Here is a 24,109-nt window from a genome sequence, read left to right on the forward strand (position 1 = left end):
TGAGAAATTGATTTGTTAATTATTACAGAAAGTCAGTCTTAACATCAAATGGATGTTGAGTCCAAATTTATGGTAGAATCTCTTAACAAAGAAAATAATGGCATCTCCTTACTTATCTTTAGAGGTATTAATGATGCATTATGCCTATTTGTTGTAGTCTATTGTCAAGATTCATCCATCCTTCATCAGTTTACCTGTAGATAGTTGTTACACCCTCCTCCATGTTGAACCACATTTCTTACTTTCCATGCCTCTTTGTTTTTATTCTTGTCAAATTTTTTTTAAAATTTAATAAACATTTTATTGAGGTATTTTTGGTATAGAAACAACAAGATACATGAAACCATAAACATAGTGCGAAAACCGTTTACCTTTCGTACAGGTCTCACCCTTATTGACCTCCTACTCTAACCTGACCCCCCCCCCCCCCCCCAGTCTGCTGACGATTAATTTTCCGCAAGGAAGTCGACGAACGGTTGCCACCTCCGGGTGAACCCTAACACAGTGAACCTCTCAAGGCAAACTTAATTTTCTCCATACAGAGAAAGCTAGCCATGTCCGATAGCCAGGTCTCTGACTTCGGGGGCTTTGGGTCCCTCCATGAGGGAAGCAAAGGCCAGAACATCTGCCTCTTTCTCCTCCTGGATTCCCGGATCTTCCGACACCCCGAAAAGCGCCACCTCTGTACCCAGCGCCACCCTTGTTTTTAAAACCTTGGACATGACGTCTGCAAACCCCTGCCAAAATCCCCCAAGCTTTGGACATGTCCAAAACATGTGGACAAGGTTCGCTGGCCCTCCCGTGCATTTTGTGCACCTGTCCTCCACCACAGAGAATCTGCTCATCCGGGCCATTGTCATGTGAGCCCGGTGCACAACCTTAAATTATATCAGGCTGAGCCTGGCACATGTTGCAGACGTGTTGACTCTACTCCACACGTCTGCCCATAAACCATCCTCTACCTCACTCCCCAGTTCCTCCTCCCACTTACGCTTCAGCTCCTCGGTCTTGCGTCTCCTCCGACCCCATAAGCTCCTTATAGATGTCCGAGACGCTCCCCTCCCCTAACCACCCTCTGGAAATTACCCTATCCTGAATCCCCCTCAGCGGTAGGAGCGGGAAGGTTGTCACCTGCTTACGAAGGAAGTCACGCACCTGCAAGTATCTGAATTAGTTTCCCCTCGCCAGCCCAAACTTTTCCTCCAGCGCCCTCATACTCGGGAAACTCCCCTCTATGAACACATCCCCCATCCTCTCAATCCCCGCTCTCAGCCATACCCGGAGCCCCCCATCCATACTCCCCGGGGCAAACCAGTGGTTATCACAAATTGGGGCCCAGACCGATGCTCCCACATGCCACCCCAACTCTCAGGGCTGCCATCACCACGGGGCTGGTGGAGTACTGCGCCGACGGGAGTGGCAGAGGCGCAGTTACCAACATCCCCAAATTGGTGCCCTTACAAGAAGCCGCCTCCATACGCACCCACGCTGATCCCTCCCCCACCACCCACTTCCTGATCATGGCTATGTTAGCCGCCCAGTAATAATTGATAAAATTTGGCAGCGCCAGCCCGCCCTCTCCCCGGCTTCGCTCGAGCATTACCTTCCTTACCCGCGGGGTCTTGCACGCCCAGACGAAGCCCGTGATCACCCTGTTGACCCGCTTAAAAAAGGACCGCGGAATAAAAATGGCGAGACATTGAAATACAAATAGGAACCTCGGGAGGACCGTCATTTGCACAGTTTGTACCCTCCCGGCCAGCAACAACGGGAGCGCGTCCCATCTCCAGAAATCGTCCTTCATTTGGTCCACTAGCCGGGCCAGATTCAGTCCCATTCCCGCGCCACTTGGATGCCCAGGTAGCTAAAACTACTCCCTACTGACCAAAACTGCAGCTCCCCCAGTCGCCCATCCTGTCCCCTCGCCTGAACCACAAACATCTCACTCTTTTCCATGTTTAGCTTAGACCCCGTACAGAAGCAGATCATCCGCATAGAGCAAAACCCTGTGCTCCACCCCCCCGACCAGTCCTCTCCAGCCCCTTGAAGCTCTCAGAGCAATTGCCAACGGCTCTATAGCCAGCGTAAACAACAGTGGGGAGTGGGGCATCCCTGTCTCGTCCCCCAATACAATCTAAAATAGTCTGAAGTTGCCCTGTTCGTCTGCACACCTGCCACAGGAGCCTGATACAGTAATCTGACCCAGTCAATAATGTCCCGCCCAAATCCGAAACGTCCCAGTACCTCCCGCAGATAGTCCCATTCGACCCGATTAAAAGCCTTTTCTGCATCCATTGCAATCACAACCTCAACCTCCCTACCTTCTGGGGGCATCATGATCACATTTAACAACCTTCTTACATTGGCCACCCACTGCCTACTCTCAGTGAGGATAGACTGCGGGGACAAGTTGAGGCAAGTATCCTGCAGAGGGCAGCAGAGCGGCGACGCTGATTGGCTGTTGCGGGGCGTGATTTGCCTCCGGTGCAGTCACTGCGACTAGAAGGAGCTCTCAGTGAGGATAGACTGCGGGGACAAGTTGAGGCAAGTATCCTAGTAGTTACTGCTGAGAATGAAGGTAGCTGGGTGACGTTTAAAAGGAGGGGGAAGAATCAGTCAGTGCAGGGATCCCCTGCGGTTTTTCCCCTCAATAACAGGTATACCGTTTTGGATACTGTTGTGGGGGGGGGGGGAACCTACCTGAGGTAACCCACGGTGATCAGGTCTCTGGCACTGAGTCTGTCCTGTGGCTCAGAAGGGAAGGGGGGAAAGCAGGAGAGCATTAGTTATTGGAGGCTCTACAGTTAGAAGTACTGATAGGCGGTTCTGTGACAACGATAGAGGCTCATGGTTGGTGTGTTGCCTCCCGGGTGCCAAAGTCCGTGACCTCTCTGATCGTAGGACAAATTTGAATGCAGATTACATGGTTAACGGTAGGGTTCTGACGAATGTGGAGGAGCAGAGAGATCTCGGAGTTCATGTCCATAGATCTCTGAAAGTTGCCACCCAAGTGGATAGAGCCGTGGGGCCCCGCCTCTTGTCCGTCTATCCACATATTGTTTGAGGAAACCCTGCACACACTGGATAACAGGGTGATTGAGTGTAAGAGCCGTAAGGTTATGCTGCCGTACAGGACCTTGGTTAGACCACATTTGGAGTATTGTGTGCAGTTCTGGTCACCTCATTATAGGAAGGATGTGGAAGTATTGGAACGGGTGCAAAGGAGATTTACCAGGATGCTGCCTGGATTGGTGGGTGGGTCTTATGATGAAATGTTGAGGGAGCTAGGGCTTTTCTCATTGGAGCGAAGGAGGATGAGAGGTGACTTAATTGAGGTGTATAAGATGATGAGGGGGATAGATAGAGTGGACGTTCAGCGACTTTTTCCTCGGGTGGATGTTGCCGTTACAAGGGGGCATAACTATAAGGTTCATGGTGGAAGATATAGGAGGGATGTCAGAGGTAGGTTCTTTACTCAGAGAGTGGTTGGGGCGTGGAACGCACTCCCAGCTATGGTAGTTGAGTCGGACACTTTAGGAACTTTCAAGCAGTTATTGGATAGGCACATGGACTGCACAAGAATGATTGGGAGTAGGTTGATTTGATCTTAGTTTCAGACTAGTTCGGCACAACATTGTGGGCCGAAGGGCCTGTACTGTGCTGTACAGTTCTATGTTCTTAACAAACCCCGTCTGGTCCTCCCCAATAACGTCCAGAACACAATCCTCAACCTTGGAGGACAAGATTTTGGCCAGCAACTTGGCATCCACATTCAGCAGGGAGATCCGCTGAATGTAGGACCCACACAGCTCCGGGTTCTTGTCCCGCTTGAGAATCAGCAAAATCATTGCCTGTGACATCGTCGGGGGCAGCACCCCTCTCTCTCTTGCCTCATTAAACATCCACAACAACACTGGCCCCAATATCCCCGAGAACATTTTATAGAACTCTACTGGGTACCCGTCCGGACCCGGGGCCTTATCCCCCTGCATGGCCATCAAGCCCTCCACTATCTCTTCCAGCCCAATTGGGGCCCCCAGCCCTTCTACACGCTCTCCGTTCACCGTTGGGAAATTCAGCCCCTCCAAGAAGTGCCTCATCCCCTCCGGCCCCGCAGGGGTTTCCGACCTGGTGTAAAAATCTCTGAACGCCTTATTCACCCCTACCGAATCACCAACCAGGTTCTCCTCACCGTCCTTTACTTTCCCTAGCTGCCTCCCTCTTCCTAAGCTGCTATGCGAGCATTCTATGTTCATAAATCGCTCCCTCGCCTTTCTCAGCTGCTGCACTGCCCTCCCTGTGGTCAGCAAACTAAACTCCGCCTGCAACCTCCGCCGGTCCCTTAATAGCCCTGCTTCTGGGGTCTCAGCATACCTCCTATCAATCTGTAGTATCTCCTTTACCAGTCTGTCCGTCTCTGCCCTGTCAACCTTCTCCCTATGAGCCCGGATCGAGATCAGCTCCCGCCTTACCACCGCCTTCAGTGCTTCCCAAACCACCACTGCCGAAGTTTCCCCGTGTCATTGACCTGCAGGTAGTTCTGAATGCATTTCCTCAGCCGCTCGCACATCCCTTCGTCAGCCAAAAGTCCCACATCTAACCTCCAGTGCGGACGCTGATTACTGTCTTTATTAACCTGCAGGTCAACCCAGTGCGGTGCATGGTCTGAGATTGTGATCGCCGAATACCCCGTGTCTGCTACCCCAGCCAGAAAGACCCTGCTCAAAATAAAAAAATCAATCCGGGAGTACACTTTATGCTTGTGTGAGAAGAAGGAGACCTCCTTCGCCCTCGGCTGCCCAAACCTCCATGGATCTACTGCCCCCATCAGCTCCATAAACCCTCTTAGCTCCCTTGCCATTGCTGGCACCCTGCCCGTTTTCAAGCTTGACCGGTCTAAGTCCATATCTGTATTGAAGTCCCCTCCCATGACCAACCTGTGCGAGTCCAGGACCGGTATCTTCCTCAGCATCCTCCTTATCAACTCCACATCATCCCAATTTGGCGCACACACGTTTACTAATACCACGTGCACCCCCTCCAGTTTCCCACTAACCATAATGTCCGGACCTCCCACGTCCGAGACTATTCTACCCGCCTCAAACACCACCCACTTATTAATCAGGATCGCGACCCCTCTAGTCTTTGAATCTAGTTCCGAGTGAAACACCTGGCTGACCCAGCTTTTCCTCAGTCTAACCTGGTCCGTCACCTTAAGGTGCATCTCCTGCAACATCACTACGTCCACCTTCAGTCCCCTAAGATGCACGAACACACGTGCCCTTTTGACTGGTCCATTTAATCCTCGAACATTCCAGGTGATCAGCCTAGTTGGGGGGCTCATTGCCCCCCCTCCGCCGATCAGCCACCCCCTTTTTTAGGCCCGCCACCAGCCCGTGATCCGCGCCTGCACCGGCCCAACCCCAGGCAGCCCCCGACCTCCTCTCTGTCCCTCAGCCCAAGTCCCTCCCTCGCCAGCAAAACATTCACCCACCCCTCCCTCCCCCAGCAAGAACACCCTGTAACCCAATCCCTTTCCTAAACCAAACATATGCACACACCCCCACTGCGCTTCCAAGAGTTAGCTCACCCAGCTAGCTTGGTGGCCCCCATCTCTGGCGCCAGATAGTCTCCCACCCACCGCTTATGCAAACAAATTCCAACATCAAACAATCCCCACACAATTGCCCAACAGAAAAACACCAAGATCAAAACTAGTACACCTCCATCCCCCAACAGTGCAAATGAAAACCTAAACTCACCCAGCTCTACTACTGGTTCCAAGCAGAACGAGAGACTTTTTACGAAAACAGAGAAACAAAACAGAGAAAACAGAAACACGAACGTTGCAGCCAAGTTAAAAAGGTTCTCAGTCCTTCGTCAGCCCTTTCATTCTTGCAAAGTCCAACGCGTCCTCAGGTGACTCAAAGTAAAAGTGCTGATCGTCGTGCGTGACCCAGAGACGGGCTGGGTATAACAGTCCAAACTTCACCCTTTTCTTGAAAAGGATCTCCCTGATCTGATTAAAGCCTGCTCTCCTCCTGGCCACCTCCACGCTCAGGTCTTGGTAAACCCGCAGGATGCTATTGTCCCACTTACAGCTCCGTGTCTGCTTGGCCCATTGTAGAATACGCTCCTTATCCGAGAACCTGTGGAATCTCAACACCAAAGCCCTCAGGGGATCTCCCATTCGCGGCTTCTTTGCAGATGCTCTGTGAGCCCTATCCACTTCCAAGTGCCGGGAGAATGCCCCATCCCCCAGCAGCTTCTCAAACATGCCTGCGACGTATGCCCCAGCGTCCGTTCCTTCGGACCCCTCCGGGAGCCCGATAATTCTTAGGTTCTGCCAGCGGGACCTACTATCTAGGTCCTCCATCTTCTCCAGAAGCTTCTTTTGCTGGTCCCTCAGCATCCCCACCTCCAGCTCCACCACGGTCTGATGCTCCTCCTGCTCAGACAGCGCCTTCTCCACCTTCTGGATCGCCCGAACCTGAGCTCCAGCCCCTCTATCGATACTTTTATCAGGTCCAAGCAGTCCCGTTTATGCGTAGCAAAGCCCTCCTGGATGACTTGCATCAGCTGCTCCATAGACTGCTGGGTCGACAAGCCAGAGGTTCACCCCTCCGCATGCTGTCCCCTGTTGCAACTGCAGCCCAAGTCTTCTCTGTCTTCTTATTTCTGCCCTTATGAACACTTCTAATCCTTTTCTCCATGCACCGAAGTGGGAATTCAGTAGAGAATTGGAACTGACATCCGTTCTGTGATTCAAGTCCGTTAAAAGATCGGGAGAAAAGGTCCAAAAGTCCGACCAGAGCGGGAGCCACCAAATGTGCGACTTACTCCTTCATAGCCGCCACCGGAAGTCCCTTGTCAAATTAAAATTGAGCATGTGAAAGACCACGGGCGGGATTCTCCAAGCCTCCGCGCTGAAATCGCGCTCGGCGCGGGGGCGGAGAATGGCCGTCAAACCCGAGATTGGGTCCGAAGCCGCTCCCGCGACGCTGGTTGGGCCATAGAAAGAGGCCCTCGCGGCGATTCACCAAGTGCAGCCGAGTGCAGCTGGCCATGTTCCCGACGGTGTGGTTCTCTCATGGTTCCACCCGTCGAGAACTCGGCGTGGCGGCTGCAGACTCAGTTCGCGGCCGCCCGGGTGGGGGTGGGGGGGGGAGGGGGGGGGCGGGGACATCATTTACGGGGGGCGCCTCCAGGAAAGCCAGGCTACTGATCGGGGGCCACCGATCCACGGGCGTGCGCAACCTGGGGGGGGGGGGCCTATCTTTTCGGTGCCGGTCTGCGGTGTGGGTCGACCATGTTGCGCGGACAACCGTCCTGAAGTGCAGGGCCCCGTATCAGCAGCCGGAGCTGCGTGGAGTACTCCTGGGCCCTGCTAGCCCCCTGCAAATCCGAGAATCACCCTGGACTTTCTCCAGGTAAGTCCAGAGTGATTTGCGCGTGTTTTTTCGCAGGCGTGGGGACATAGCCCCATTATTGGAGAATCCCGCCCCACGTGCTTTCTGGACTTTTTTGTTCTTCCCTACCCCTTGAGATGCATATGCTTTTTCTCTGGGTAAGATGACTGGATATTTTAAGATGAATCCTAAAATCTGTAACACTTTAAATACTGCAATAAATACTGCACTTGTAGATCAAAATTAAAAATATACTGAATTGTAATCATTTTATTTTATCCTTGACTACTACACAGTTCCTTAATGTCATTTTTGTAACAATAAAAATAGTTACAATTGTTTTAGACAGAAAAAGCAGACAGATTGAAAAATATTGAACGACTTTCAGGACTGGAGGGGTTAAAAAATTCTGGAAACTAATATAATATTTGATACACTATGTTCTACTCGAGAATTATGAAATAGATGCAGAAATTGAACAGAATTTTTAAAACTCCTTTGTTTATTTGTGCAGATGGTTGAGCAGGAAAGCCACTACTGATAAACCATTCGGTATTTCAGTGTAGCCACACTCAGTTATTTTTTTTAATCAGCCATCTGGCACAGAAAATGCTAATATATGTTTAAGCTTAGTTCTGCTCTTATTTACTGAGAAATGCAAAACCAGTATGCTCTGAGAGACAAAACAAAGGCAAGGTCAAAATTATGGCTGTAACTGCCAGTTTCTGTTTCTTATCAAATGGGGGATGGGGAGTGGGAATGAGAATGTTTTAAGAGTGTTTCGTGGAAATAACATGTACAGTTAAGTGATGAGATAATCCTAGGTGTTAGTGCCAAACTCCTAACCAGAGTCAACATACGGGCTTGATTTTCACTATGATGTAATCCAGACGTGTTGCATGACATTTTCAGGTGACCATTTCATTTCTAATGCCTGTGAGCAACACTTCTATCATGTGCTTGTATGTTTCCTGCAGGCTGTTGAAGCCCAGATCCGAAGCTTTGGTCAAACTCCTTCTCAACTTTTAATAGAACCACATCCTCCCAGAAGCTCTGCCATGCAAGTGGTAAGTATATTGCGTCCTGATAACCAGCATGCCCAGCTGCAGCTTAGTTCTGCATCCAAATGTGGTGGTTGGTATTGAGTACTCTGAAGAAACATCCAGCTATCTTCATGCTAAACTCACTTATGCTGTTTTGCACTTGTATGCCTGTGTGATTATCCCAATCTAGCAACAGGATCTCAGATAGGGTCTGTTGCTGTACCATTTATTCACTTAGATATAGAACATAGAACATAGAACAATACAGCGCAGTACAGGCCCTTCGGCCCACGATGTTGCACCGAAACAAAAGCCATCTAACCTACACTATGCCATTATCATCCATATGTTTATCCAATAAACTTTTAAATGCCCTCAATGTTGGCGGGTTCACTACTGTAGCAGGTAGGGCATTCCACGGCCTCACTACTCTTTGCGTAAAGAACCTACCTCTGACCTCTGTCCAATATCTATTACCCCTCAGTTTAAAGTTATGTCCCCTCGTGCCAGCCATATCCATCCGCGGGAGAAGGCTCTCACTGTCCACCCTATCTAACCCCCTGATCATTTTGTATGCCTCTATTAAGTCTCCTCTTAACCTTCTTCTCTCCAACGAAAACAACCTCAAGTCCATCAGCCTTTCCTCATAAGATTTTCCCTCCATACCAGGCAACATCCTGGTAAATCTCCTCTGCACCCGCTCCAAAGCCTCCACGTCCTTCCTATAATGCGGTGACCAGAACTGTACGCAATACTCCAAATGCGGCCGTACCAGAGTTCTGTACAGCTGCAACATGACCTCCTGACTCCGGAACTCAATCCCTCTACCAATAAAGGCCAACACTCCATAGGCCTTCTTCACAACCCTATCAACCTGGGTGGCAACTTTCAGGGATCTATGTACATGGACACCTAGATCCCTCTGCTCATCCACACTTCCAAGAACTTTATCATTAGCCAAATATTCCGCATTCCTGTTATTCCTTCCAAAGTGAATCACCTCACACTTCTTTACATTAAACTCCATTTGCCACCTCTCAGCCCAGCTCTGCAGCTTATCTATATCCCTCTGTAACCTGCTACATCCTTCCACACTATCGACAACACCACCGACTTTAGTATCGTCTGCAAATTTACTCACCCACCCTTCTGCGCCTTCCTCTAGGTCATTGATAAAAATGACAAACAGCAACGGCCCCAGAACAGATCCTTGTGGTACTCCACTTGTGACTGTACTCCATTCTGAACATTTCCCATCAACCACCACCCTCTGTCTTCTTTCAGCTAGCCAATTTCTGATCCATATCTCTAAATCACCCTCAATCCCCAGCCTCCGTATTTTTTGCAATAGCCTACCGTGGGGAACCTTATCAAACGCTTTGCTGAAATCCATATACACCACATCAACTGCTCTACCCTCGTCTACCTGTTCAGTCACCTTCTCAAAGAACTCAATAAGGTTTGTGAGGCATGACCTACCCTTCACAAAGCCATGCTGACTATCCCTGATCATATTATTCCTATCTAGATGATTATAAATCTTGTCTCTTATAATCCCCTCCAAGACTTTACCCACTACAGACGTGAGGCTCACCGGTCTATAGTTGCCGGGGTTGTCTCTGCTCCCCTTTTTGAACAAAGGGACCACATTTGCTGTCCTCCAGTCCTCTGGCACTATTCCTGTAGCCAATGATGACATAAAAATCAAAGCCAAAGGTCCAGCAATCTCTTTCCTGGCCTCCCAGAGAATCCTAGGATAAATCCCATTAGGTCCCGGGGACTTATCTATTTTCAGCCTGTCCAGAATTGCCAACACCTCTTCCCTACGTACCTCAATGCCATCTATTCTATTAGCCTGGGGCTCAGCATTCTCCTCCACAACATCATCTTTTTCCTGAGTGAATACTGACGAAAAATATTCATTTAGTATCTCGCCTATCTCTTCAGACTCCACACACAATTTCCCATCCCTGTCCTTGACTGGTCCTACTCTTTCCCTAGTCATTCGCTTATTCCTGATTGAAACCTTGTCTGTATTTACAAAGAGCCTGCAATTTATAGTCACTGCAGCATTAGATATTTTAGATGCTGAACAAAAAACTTCCAGCTACTGGGATGTTAGAAATCACCCGACATTTCTGGAACTTTCTGAAAACTATTCTAAAGTGATTTTAAAAGTGGTGTGCTGCTGTTCCTAATGCTTGATGTGTAGCACTAAGTCATAGAGAGCCCACTGAAAATCCCAGGTTTAATCTCTATTCTGTATATGTTAGTTAAGCACAGTAGAGCTAATATTGTTCATTTCAGTATCCCCTGGTTGGTGAAAATTGGCTCGTGATCACTATCCAGTGACCCCTGCTGGAATGCTATGGAAGGATAAGCTAAGGCTTGATTGTGATGGCCTCAAGGTTTCATACATTACCTCTTAGTCTCCCTCAAGCTCTCACATAAGGACAGACACTTGGGTAAGGTGCTCGTGGGTACTTGTATCCCAGTGCAAGATTACAGCCTCAAAGGAGAAAGAGTACAGGGGGCAGTGTGGAAAGCAATGCATATTCCAAAATTAGATACGAAGTTCAGATTCTCTTTTTGACACGGTATAGTACTTATTGTTTAGACTTGGCACACATTCACACCAGGTACAAGGAGCTTTTTGCTTCTATTCACAATAACATGTGATGCCAAACATATTTTGTTTTAATTTATTTAGAAATATGGATAGCATAATCACAGTATTAAATGTTTTATCCTTAATTCTTCCTGCCTAAGAAGTCTTACTCCTTTTATGAAAAGGAAGGCTGGATGGCAAAGTGCATTTGTTTATTAGCCCTCTGTGCCATACAAGTAGTTGGATACAGGCTGAACTCCCAAAACCCTGTGTAACAAGTTTTTAATGTCACCGAAGCTGCCTGAAGTCAGTTAGAAGTTTCAAAACACAAATAAATCATTCTTGGTCACTCGTTCAAATTTAATAACACAAAATAGAACAATATTGCATAAAAACACCAAAAGCTATCCAGCCTATGAGTGTAGTGGAGAAAAGAGAACAAAGTGTGTTGTATTTGTTGTGAGAATTGAGATAAAAGGTTTTACCAAAATACCTAAGGATGGAGTGCTTTCCTCTTTTCAGAGTTATGGTTTCCCTTTTATTGTTTAAGTCACCTAATAACATTTCATTTAGTTTCACCAAGCAAATTAGCTTTCAAAATGAGGCACAGATTTTAGAAAATAGGGTTGTGTCGTGCTGTGCAAAGTGCATCAGTGGTAATTTATACCAGGTGTGGTAATTAGTAGGCAAACGTACAATGCATATTTGTCTGCCGAGATTTCTGTTGCCCTATCCCCCAGAGCTTTCAGTGAATCAGATAGTTGGATTTAATTGAGGCTACATCAGATGAGGCATTACTGACACCTTTAATTGAATGAGTGTCTGGGGAGGATTAACTCATAATATTGATTGGCTTTTAGCCACTCTCACAGAAGGGTGTCATTGAAGCTTATTATCCACCGTATTATTTTTGCACTTTCCTTTATGCTCCAAAAATCGAATTGCTACTTTAACAATGCAAGCATGGGTTGTGATGATTCTTCCTTTACTTTGTCTTCAGATGACATCCAATTTAATCCAATTTTCTGTTTATGTCTTCAAAGTGGCTGTTTTCTAGTTTAGTTTTTATAAAATTGAGTCATTTGCCTACATAAGTCACTGTAATTGTGTGGGATATCTTGAGATGTTTCAACATGACAAATGCAAGTATTTTTATGTCATTCTATTATTTCTTTGAAATCATAGTCCATATGTCTACACTGATCCCTTGAATTAATGTTCATTTTCTTCTCTGCCTGGAATGCTTAGGATTGTTTTCTCCCACGGCACAAATCGTCTTTTTCTTTTTACCAATGTTAGCTTATTGTTCACAAAGTATGTAAATGCTTCTTGTATCTTGAAAATTTTTGAAGTTTAATGTTTCTGCTTTTATTTTTTTTAAAGAAAGCAACTCCATTCTCTGCTCTGAATAAGAGATTTTCTTTATTTAAAATAATTCAAGCTTTTTTCTCGAGCAAATAATGATTTAATGTTCAGAACTTCAGTACAAAAGATTTTTAAGACCTGTATCCCCTTTCGCTGTAGATGCACCTATGCTCTGTTTCCTGCTGCTAACCTATTTCTTCCTATTTGTCATTCTTCCTCTCTTGCTTTCACCTCTTTCCCATCACCTTTTTTGTTTTTATTTGATTTGGGGTTTTGCCACTGAACAGTATCTCCTCCTGCAGACACCTCTGATGTTCACAGACCAGATGCAGCAGGATGTCATCATGGTACTTAAGTTCCCATCCAACTCCCCAGTTACCCATGTTGCTGCCAACACTCAGCTGGGCCTGGCTGTACCAGCCATTATTACAGTAACTGCTAGCAGGCTGTTTGCTGTGAACAAGTGGCATAATGTTACCGGTGAGTATGGAGATGTTAGTGACAACACCTAAATTTACCATTCAGTCTTGATATACGGAATTATTGTTCTGTGCATGTTGATGTTAAAAAGACAGCTATATTCATTCAAACATCAGTAATGATTAAATTGAAAAATGTTCACTATATGAATGTCCTAACGTTTGACTGAAATGACAGTATCAGGATAATGCAGTTTTTTTTCACAGTAAAATATAATGGAAATATTTTGGAATAAGTTATATGTTTAATTTTTTTGGAGAAGTATAAATAAAAATTTTAATATGTTCTTCGCAATGATGATGAAGGATCAATGGGCAGTAAAATGGGAACTAGATGAGATTTGTTCCTCAAAAGCAAACGGAAAATAATGTTATCAGGAGTGGGAAATCAAGGAATTTTAAACGCTCAAAGGAAATCTTGAAAACATACAATCTGTGCTATCTTTGATTGAATAATAGAATCTTTATCATTATATGGTGAAGAATGACATACCAAAATCACAAGAGCCAATATATGTCTACTAAATATCAGTCTGAAGCATACAGGAAGCAATGTAAAAATAGTTTTCTGTTTTACAGTGTAGCATGTGTAACATCTAATTTACTTATTTATCTACAATTTTAGGGCTTCATGGAGCAATGCAGGAACAGCCATACCAGCTGCCAGTTGAAATCGATCCTCTGATAGGTGTGTCAGCTTTCCTTTCTGCGATTCATTACATCCAGTATAGTGGGCTGAAGTGAAGATTACTGTTGTTTTTCACTCATGGTGGTTGGGAATAGAATTTTTTTGATAAACCATTTGCATGCAAATTGGAATGCAATGAGCTGTGGATTCACTGGTATTTCATCAACTCTCCCTTGTTGGTTTGCCTAATTTGTACAGGGATAGAACCAGTGTCAGTGAAAATTAATATGGATGCTGTAATAATGTGCCATTGAGAATGTGCATGAAGTACTGTCAGGATAATATTGGATCTTTTCATCACTCAGACTTGTTGATGAGTGTGAATGAGCTGGGTTATGATAAATTGGTGCCCTCGTAATGTGCTAGCTGCATTGCAGAGGATATTTTCATAATAACAGTAGAATTCTTTATTGCATTGGGTGGTGAAAAATATTGAACTGAAGCCAAGATTTCATCATTAAGGAGATCAGATCTTGGTTTATGATCCTGCTGTTCAGAATCCTAAATTACAGTAGTATTACATTTCCAAGCACAAGATATACAGTATATTTCTCCTGCTGCTGTTAGAATACTAATGCTGTTTGTTTTTTACTTTTAGCTAATAACACTGGAATGCACAGAAGGCAAATTACTGACCTCTTGGATCAAAGCATTCAGATCAATTCCCAGTGCTTCGTGATCACTGCCGATAACCGCTTCATCCTGGTCTGTGGCTTCTGGGATAAGGGTTTCCGTGTCTACTCCACCGACACAGGTAATTGCCATTTTCCTCTACACATTCACTGATCCAGACATGGGCTAAGGGTAATCACAGAGGTCAGGGTCAGGGTCAGGAGCTAATTTTTTTCTTTTTTGGTATAACACCATCTGTTCTTTTTCCCTTTAAAGAAAACCAGTGTCTCTTTTCCCAATTTAACCCCTTCTCACAGCACATTGTATTGATTCGAAAATTCATTAAGTCTAGAAGCTACATAAAATATACTGCATATAAAATTTTAACTGTCACTGTTTTAATCTGCTTATCATTAGAATTCATTTGAAATATTGCACTTCCAAGACCATCACCTGGCTATGCTAATGCACTAAGTACTCAGTGACTGATGCTAGAAATACAAGTCTATGGTTTACGGTTGTCAAGATTACTATTCCCAAACCTTTGCATTATTATTTTCCTATGAAAGGTTTAATCCTTCACAGGGCACTTGTTTAAATGTCGCAACCTTCTCTCATATACATGTACTATAGTGGGAGGGGAAACGCTGTAAAGATAGATGCACCATTTCTTCTTCAAGTTAATGTGCAGTACATTGTATTGTAAATGAATTTTTAAAAATCAACCCGGGTGGACACATGGATATGAGGTCACCGTTCCTAGGCCCTTTTCATTTTGGTCCGTGTAGGGGAGAGCAAGAAGTCCTAACTACTGGTTCAATTCAGGTCTTGAAATATGCTTTGTACCATTATTAATCATTATTTTGCAGATTGAGGAGTAACATTTGATAATTGTTTTTCTTTATATGATGATGGAAGAGTGATGGCAATATTAAAGTGATGAAATACATACATATATTGTGGCTTGAGGGTGGTCCATCTTTTAATGAATTAGTTTGAAGAATAATGTAGTTCATTTTTAACAGCTATGTTACCAGCCATAGATTTTGTCTTCAATTTGCAGACAAAAAAATTCAATGTTAGCGGTTGCTTTTACACAAACAGCCAGATTTGGATTTGATGTATTGTCATGTGTACCGAGGTACAGTGAAAAGTATTGTTCTGCGTACAGTCCAGACAGATCGTTCCATACATGAAAAACACATGACCTGCATAAATACACAATGTAAATACATAGGCACAGGCATCGGGTGAAGCATAAGGAATGTAGTTTTAGTCAGTAGAGAAGATGTGTGAAGAAATCAGTTCGATTTGTTCTGAATGGCTTGTTTTGACATGCCCAACTATCCACTTTTTAATTCTAGTCATGCAGTATATATTGTTGGGGTGTCTGAATGTCCATTCAGCATGTAATGAATAGGGCTGTTGACTGTAGCCAAACTCAGATAATTTCTTGGACTAAATAGATTAAAACATCCCTTCAAAAATTGGGAGTATAGAACATGATCAGAGCAATTGAAATGATGGCATGGAGTTTACCGTTGTAATGACAGTGAAAATGGCAGCAGTAAAACTGATAGCAATGTTTGGAATTCACAAATACGCAGTTAAATGTGGATATCTGAATGTTGCTGTCAGAATGCCCTGCTGCTGCAGAGGGTCCACTCTTCATAGATGCAGTCAGCACTGAATCAGTGATTTGATGTGAACTTCAACTTTTTACTACTGTCATTGTAAAAACATTTGAAAAAGTTAAACCTTATTGAATCTGAGTTGGTAACAGCAAACTAAGTCATGGGGCTAAATCTTTGGGCTCTGCCGGGATCAGGAGTAGAGGTGGATGGGCCCAAAATTTCCTGTGCTGGCCAGCGTGCTTGTTTTCCACGCCTATTCCAGGTGCCTGCCAGTTTTGGGCTGAGGTGGGTTTGAGACCAGCAGGCCCCCCCGCGCCCCCGGTGGACACTCAGCAGCAGGGCAGTGAGCCAGTACGCCAGCTCCCTCTTCCTTACCATTTGGATACAGGTTTAGCCAAAGGCCACCTGGTAGAGCAGCCTTTATCCCACCCTAGTTGGAAAGGGCAGCTGTATCCATGCCAATTCGGGAGTCATTGTTTTGCACCCAGGAACAGGTTTGAAACCCATAAACAGTCCCAATTTCTGATTCCTGCCTCTGAGAGATAATCTAGCCCTGAATTGTTGGTGACCAACCTCGCTGGCAGTGAAAAGATAATTTAAAATAATCTTTATTAGTGTCACAAGTAGGCGTATATTAACACTGCAGTGAAGTTACTGTTAAAAAATCCCCTAGTCGCCACACTGTGGCGCCTGTTCAGGTACACTGAGGGAGAATTCAGAATGTCCAATTCACCTAACAAGCATGTCTTTCAGGACTTTGGGAGGAAACCGGAGCACCCAGATGAAACCCACGCAGACATGGGGAGAATGTGCAGACTCCGCACAGACAGTGACCCAAGCCGGGAATCGAACCCGGGTCCCTGGCGCTGTGAAGCAACCGTGCCAGCCACTGTGCTACTGTGCCGCCATAAAGTGATATTGATAGATTTTTGTTACCAAATGCATTAGGAGAGTGTCTCCCTCCATTCAGTCTTAAATTTGTTTGCTATTTCAGCTTCTACCTTAATCCAGGCATAGACTTGATGGCCTGAATGTCTTATAGTTCTTATGCCCCAATCTTTATTTCACTCTTTGTAAAATGATTGAAAAGTGATTGATTATTAATTTTACTTCCTCTTTTGCTGTATGTGAGAATTCTTTAATCTTCTTGGCTACACAGCCTGCTCAATGACTGTTTACTGTCATTGTTTACTGTTTCTTTTAGATTATGCCTGAATGAAATTAATGTCATAATAGGGGATATTAATGCCATAGAGTACATTCAATCTTTGTGGACAGTTTTCTTTAAGGTCAGCTATAAGGGACAACCCTTCATATTTAAACATAGAGACAAGAGTAGATCATTTAGCCCCTCAAGTTCATTCCACCATTCAGTGAGGTCATGACTAAACTGTGACCTAGCTCCATACACCAGCCTTTATCATTTTAGACCTTTGGCTAACAAAAATCCAACAATCTCAGTTTTAAAATGGACAATTGATCTAGCATTAACTGCCATTTGCAGAAGAATACCAAACTTCTACCATCCTTCGCGAGAAGTGTTTCCTAATTTCACTTCTGAAAGGTCTGACTCTAATTCTTAGCCTGTCCAAACTCTGTTCACCTAAATATGTAGAAAACTTTGATCCATCACTACTGACTGCAAAATCTGGGCCAAAAAGGTGCTGAAGTATTAATACTGGTGGGTCTAGCTTTGTGCTTGCTTGTCAATTTACAAACATGGGAATTATGAGCAGGAACAGGCCATTTGAACCCTCGAGCCTACTCCACCATTTGATAAGATCATGTCTGATTTTGGCCTCAACTCTGCTTTCCAGTCTATCCCCTATAGCCTTTGACTCCAATTTGGTGTCATAGTGTCCCCGGAACGGTAAAAAAGTAAGGAACACTCTAATCTCTATTGGCATGTTTGGGTGAGTTTGAGAACAAAGTATATATTCAATTCCCCAAGTAAGATTTTGGTGTCAACCTTTTTTTTTCTTTAAATTTAGAGTGCCTAATTTGTTTTTTCCAATTAAGGGGCAATTTAGCATGGTCAATCTACGAACCTGCACATCTTTTTGCATTGTGGGGGCGAAACCCACGCAAACACGGGGAGAATGTGCAAACTTGACATAGCCAGTGACCCAGAGCCGGGATCAAACCTGGGACTCGGCGCCGTGAGACAGCAGTGCTAACCACTGCACCACCATGTTGCCCTTGGTTTTAACCTTTTGCCTAAAAGTCGGTGTTATTAATCATCCCATCAATAGATTCAGGGAAAACCTAATATGTTGGTAAGCAAGTGTGAAAAAAGACCCACTTTAATAAAATAACATACAAGCTTTTTACCAATCAAGTGTGGCAATTAACCAATAAAAGTTTGCTTTAAAATCCATGCTGTTTTATAATAGGGTATTCGCAGGAAACAAATTGATCTGATTTTGGGTTAGTTAGAAACTTTAAATATTAAAGAAATGTGAATTGATGATAACCTACACATACTGAAGAGGTTAATGTTAGGAACCAGACGTTTGGAGAATAGAGAGTTAACTCTAACTTCAATTTTCTTCGCATCTCATTTTGTGACCCCAACTTCAAAATATTAGTTGCATATAGGTACTTTAATAAAGACACTGATTACATTTTAAGCATGAAATGTGGATCTGTAGCATCACTGGAGGTAGTGCTATGAAAGCCAGTTGCCCTCCTGAGTATGTGTGCTTTGTTGCCTGCCACTTGCCATGTGGCCCACATAGTGGGTCTTGGAAACAGCAAAACTGACAAATAGCATGATGATGTAAAGCCCTAGAAGCTGATGTGACAACCATTTTCCAAATTAGGGCCACACAGGTCCATTGGACAAAGGTCATTCAACAAAGGTCAAGTTGCAGCTGCAAACTAAACCCTGCACAGTCCTATTTAAAGGGTCAGTCGTAAATTGCAGATGAGGTGCTTTTAACTTACTTATGGTTTGGCTGTTTTTGTCGGAGTACTATGCTGTATTTTTGAGGAGGTGGTGTTTACAGTCAGGGAGGACAAAGAAATATCTCTCTCGGGTGTGGGGAGTTTGGTGACATTGCCTCATGATCTGCAACATGTTCAGGAACTGGAGCAGAGGATTCACTGAAGGAAAGCTCAGCAAGGTAGAGGAGGAAGGCTCTTCATGGAAGACACTAACTAACAAGGGCTTTCAAGAGCACTTCTACACATTTCTGACCCAGTGCAGGGTATGAGGTGACTTAGGTTCAGTAAAGAAGCAGCCGATAAGATACACTCATCCTGCATCAGTTTGTTTTACGCACCATCTATATAGCTTCCTAAAAAAGCCAGCGGATGGCTGCTTGGGGACAAGAGCTATTCCCTCTGTACATGGCTGATGAACGCCTCATCATTGACATTCCACATGTGAGTAGAGCAGAACTGCAATGAGAGCCATGGCTCCTTTTTAAACAATGATTCTGCTGCCTTGACCATACAGGGGAAGCAACGTAGTGCATGCCAGAGCGGTTCTCAGAGTTAGTGGTGGTTTGCTGTACCTCCGCGAGCAAACCATTACGAGAGTGCAGCCATTGTCGGCAGGGCTCCGAAGGGCACCCTGGGAAGATGAGGAACAGAAAGAGACCTCCTTGACTCCTTTTACCCTTATGAGCTGTGGGAGAGCAAATAATTAATAATAATAATCACTTATTGTCACAAGTAGGCTTCAATGAAGTTACTGTGAAAAGCCCCTCGTCGAGGCTCTGATTTCAGTGATACAACAGTGCCAGGCCAACATGGATCCACTGTTATATTCATCTGAGACACTCATCATAATCTTCCCTTGAACTCCAACCAACAATAAAAGCCACCAACAAAACTTTTCAAAACAAAACCCAATTGGAAGTTTTTGAACCTGCACTAGCTATGCACAGGATCGGTGGCACGGGCAGAAAAACCGCGCGAGAATCAGGAGATGCAATTCTCTCCGGAGAGATCGTGTTTCCTGATTTTTCCCAACCCTCACTGATGACATCACAAGGTTCATTCATTTAAATGTGAACTTCATTTAAATGGATTTCCATTTATTTAAGTATTATCAGCGGGCCCCTGCCACATGATACGCCCCTCACTAAATATTCATGTTGATAAGGTTTGTAACAGGTTTGGCCACACAAGATCCAGTCAAGGGGATCCCCCCAGAGCAAAGGTAAGTATACCCCCAGGGGAGAGAGATATGCAGGGCACTGCCCCTGGCACAGGTTGGCACTGATTCCCTGCTTCCCCTTTCCATCCAACCTAGCTATTTCTTGTCCTCAACTCACTAATGCTATTTACCACTCCTCCAACCTTGATCTTCCCTCTACTCTCCTCTTTGCATCTCTATTCCACCATCCCTATGAACTTCATATAAGTAGAGCTGAACTCTTTACTCTTGCATTCCCTTACTTCCCTTACTTTCATGAAAACTGATCCTGTCCTTGTGAAATTATATTGTAGTGGCTGCAGGATGAGTGTAGAAGGCTGCTGACCTTCATGGTAAATGGTCTTGCAAGGTACCTCCAACATCTCTGGGCCTTGAGAATACAAATTCGGATTTCATCACCTTGGCCTGATTGGGAGCCTACATGCCTCTTTGTGCGTTGAGATCCATAGTTTAAGCCTGCAAGCCAGTTAACATGAATTTCATCACCTATTTCTCAACTTCCATGGCAGTATTGAGATGTTGGTGACATTCGCCTGTGCTTCGACGGAAACCTAGACAGCGGCCGCCAGATGTGGTATCATAGCTGGTTCCACTAATGCAGCTATGGAGTTGCCCATCACTTCCACGATGGAAAAGATGGTCGCCAAGTTCAGTACAATACCTTGTGCCATGTTGGAGAGGGAATCCTCCTTGCTCCATGCTCCTTGACAGTGATAGAAAGCCTGCTGATGCATAACTCATGGTTATCATTGAAGGACACCACACAGGTAGCAGCCCACGACAATACCTGCACCTGGGAAATCAACCTCGTCAGGGGAGCACCACTAAAAGGCACGCAAGACAAACACATTTCTACCCCCAAGAGTTTTGCTTCAAAGTCATTTTTCACTTTTTTTTGATATGCAAAATAATAAAAATATACTGTGCAAGCTGCGATATCTGCCGGTTTTCTGAAAGTCCACTGCCTATATTCTGCAAATGAATGTTAATATTAAAATGCTAGTATTCTTCAATAATTTACATTCTAGATATCCAGGATCTTACAAACAGTAAGTCAGGAAATATGGTATCTCTTTTATCTGTCTGCATTTTCTGCATTATTCTTTGTTTGTTCTGCTTTCCTGCTTTTCTGTCCTTTTTCTTGTTTAGAACATAGAACAGTACAGCACAGAACAGGCCCTTCGGCCCTCGATGTTGTGCCGAGCTTTGTCCGAAACGAAGATCAAGCTATCCCACTCCCTGTCATTCTGGTGTGCTCCATGTGCCTATCCAATAACCGCTTGAAAGTTCCTAAAGTGTCCGACTCCACTATCACAGCAGGCAGTCCATTCCACACTCGAACCACTCTCTGAGTAAAGAACCTACCTCGGACATCCCTCCTATATCTCCCACCCCGAACCTTATAGTTATGCCCCCTTGTAACAGCTACATCCACCCGAGGAAATAGTCTCTGAACGTCCACTCTATCTATCCCCCTCATAATCTTATAAACCTCTATTAAATCGCCTCTCATCCTCCTTCACTCCAATGAGAAAAGCCTAGCTCCCTCAACCTTTCCTGATAAGACCTAACCTCCAATCCAGGCAGCATCCTGGTAAATCTCCTTTGCACCTTTTCCAATGCTTCCACATCCTTCCTATAATGAGGTGACCAGAACTGCACACAATACTCCAAATGTGGTCTCACCAGGGTCCTGTACAGTTGCAACATAACCCCACGGCTCTTAAACTCAAGCCCCCTGTTAATAAATGCTAACACACTATAGGCCTTCTTTACGGCTCTATCCACTTGAGTGGCAACCTTCAAAGATCTGTGGACATGAACCACAAGCTCTCTGTTCCTCCATATTCCTCAGAACCCTGCCGTTGACCCTATAATCCGCATTCAAATTTGTCCTTCTAAAATGAATCACCTTGCACTTATCAGTGTTAAACACCATCTGCCATTTTTCGGCCCAGCTCTGCATCCTATCAATGTCTCTTTGCAGCCTACAACAGCCCTCCACCTCATCCACAACTCCACCAATCTTGGTGTCATCAGCAAATTTTCTGACCCACCCTTCAGCCCCCTCCAAGTCATTTATAAAAATCACAAATAGCAGAGGACCCAGCACTGATTCCTGTGGTGCACCGCTGGTAACTGGTCTCCAGTCTGAAAATCTTCCATCCACCACCACCCTCTGTCTTCTATGTGATAGCCAGTTACTTATCCAATTGGCCAAATTTCCCTCTATCCGACACCTCCTTACTTTCTTCATGAGCTGACCATGGGGAACCTTATCAAACACCTTACTGAAATTCATGTATATGACATCAACTGCTCTACCTTCATTTACACACTTAGTTACCTCCTCAAAGAATTCAATCAAATTTGTGAGGCAAGACTTTGCCTTCACGAATCCGTGTTGACTATCCTGGATTAAGCTGCATCTTTCCAAATGGTCATTAATCCTATCCCTCAGGACCCTTTCCATTAACTTACCGACCACCGAAGTAAGACTAACCGGCCTATAATTACTAGGGTCATTCCTATTCCCTTTCTTGAACAGAGGAACAACATTCGCCACTCTCCAGTCCTCTGGCACTATCCCCATGGACAGTGAGGACCCAAAGATCAAAGCCAAAGGCTCTGCAATCTCATCTCTTGACTCCCAAAGAATCCTAGGATATATCCCATCTGGCCCAGGGGACTTGGCGACCCCCCGGTTTTTCAAAATTGCGAATACATCATCCCTCAGAACATTTACCTCCTCCAGCCTACCCACCTGTATCACACTCTCATCCTCAAAAACATAGCCCCTCTCCTTGGTGAACACTGAAGAAAAGTATTCATTCAACGCCTCTCCTATCTCTTCTGACTCCATGCACAAGTTCCCACTACTGTCCTTGACCGGCCCTAACCTCACCCTGGTCATTCTTTTATTTATTACATAAGAGTAAAAAGCCTTGAGGTTTTCCTTGATCCGACCCGCCAAGGACTTCTCATGCCCCCTCCTAGCTCTCCTAAGCCCTTTTTTTTAGCTCATTCCTTGCTACCTTGTAACCCTGAAGCGACCCAACTGAACCTTGTTTTCTCATCCTTACATACGCTTCCTTTTTCCTCTTGACAAGACATTCAACCTCTCTTGTAAACCATGGTTCCCTCACACGGCCATTTCCTCCCTGCCTGACAGGGACATACCTATCAAGGACACACAGTATTTGTTCCTTGAACAAGCTCCACTTTTCTTTTGTACCTTTCCCTGACAGTTTCTGTTCCCATCTTATGCTCCCTAATTCTTGCCTAATCGGATCATAATTACCCCTCCCCCAATTATAAACCTTGCCCTGTCATATGGCCCTATCCCTCTCCATTGCAATAGTGAAAGACACCGAATTGTGGTCACTATCTGCAAAGTGCACTCCCACAAACACATATAACACTTGGCCCGGTTCATTACCCAGTACCAAATCCAATGTGGCCCCACCTCTTGTCGGCCTATCCACATATTGTGTCAGGAAACCCTCCTGCACACACTGTACAAAAACTGCCCCATCCGAACTGTTTGACCTATAGTGGTTCCAATCAATATTTGAAAAGTTAAAGTTACCCATGACAACTACCCTGAGACCTCCATACCTATCCATAATCTGCTTTGCAATTTCTTCCTCCACATCTCTATTACTATTTGGTGGCCTATAGAAAACTCCTAACAATATGACCGCTCCTATCCTATTTCTAACTTCAGCCCATATTACCTCAGTAGGCAGATCCCCCTCGAACTGCCTTTCTGCAGCCGTTAAATTATCCTTGATTAACAATGCTACTCCTCCACCTCTTTTACCACCTTTCCCTACTCTGACTGAAACATCTATACCCCGGAACTTCCAACAACCATTCTTGTCCCTGTTCTAACCATCTCTGTTCTAACCGATGTGTACCACGACTTGTGATTGTTCTCCCTCCCGCTTAAGGATTCTGAAAACACGGTCCGAGACGTCACGGACCCTGGCACCCGTGAGGCAACATACCATCCGCGAGTCTCTTTCGTTGCCACAGAACCGTCTATCTGTCCCTCTAACTATCGAGTCCCCAATAACTATTGCTCCCCTGCTCTCCCCCCTTCC

The 24,109-nt window shown here is 45.0% G+C and overlaps 1 protein-coding gene across 2 annotated transcripts in view; it reads left to right on the top strand.

Moving 5' to 3' along the window:
- Positions 1 to 24,109, top strand: part of LOC140408621 (lipopolysaccharide-responsive and beige-like anchor protein) — a 1,704,725-nt gene that overhangs the window by 1,598,932 nt on the left and 81,684 nt on the right. Inside the window, exons 48-51 of one of the 2 annotated variants that reach the window (XM_072496077.1) lie at positions 8,387 to 8,476; positions 12,713 to 12,905; positions 13,530 to 13,592; positions 14,191 to 14,346. In XM_072496077.1, the coding sequence (XP_072352178.1) occupies positions 8,387 to 8,476; positions 12,713 to 12,905; positions 13,530 to 13,592; positions 14,191 to 14,346 (502 nt within the window). The remainder of the gene's footprint in view (positions 1 to 8,386; positions 8,477 to 12,712; positions 12,906 to 13,529; positions 13,593 to 14,190; positions 14,347 to 24,109) is intronic. The other variant, XM_072496078.1, reaches the window with a different exon arrangement.

Source organism: Scyliorhinus torazame, chromosome 3, assembly GCF_047496885.1.
Source record: "Scyliorhinus torazame isolate Kashiwa2021f chromosome 3, sScyTor2.1, whole genome shotgun sequence".
NCBI lineage: Eukaryota > Metazoa > Chordata > Chondrichthyes > Carcharhiniformes > Scyliorhinidae > Scyliorhinus > Scyliorhinus torazame.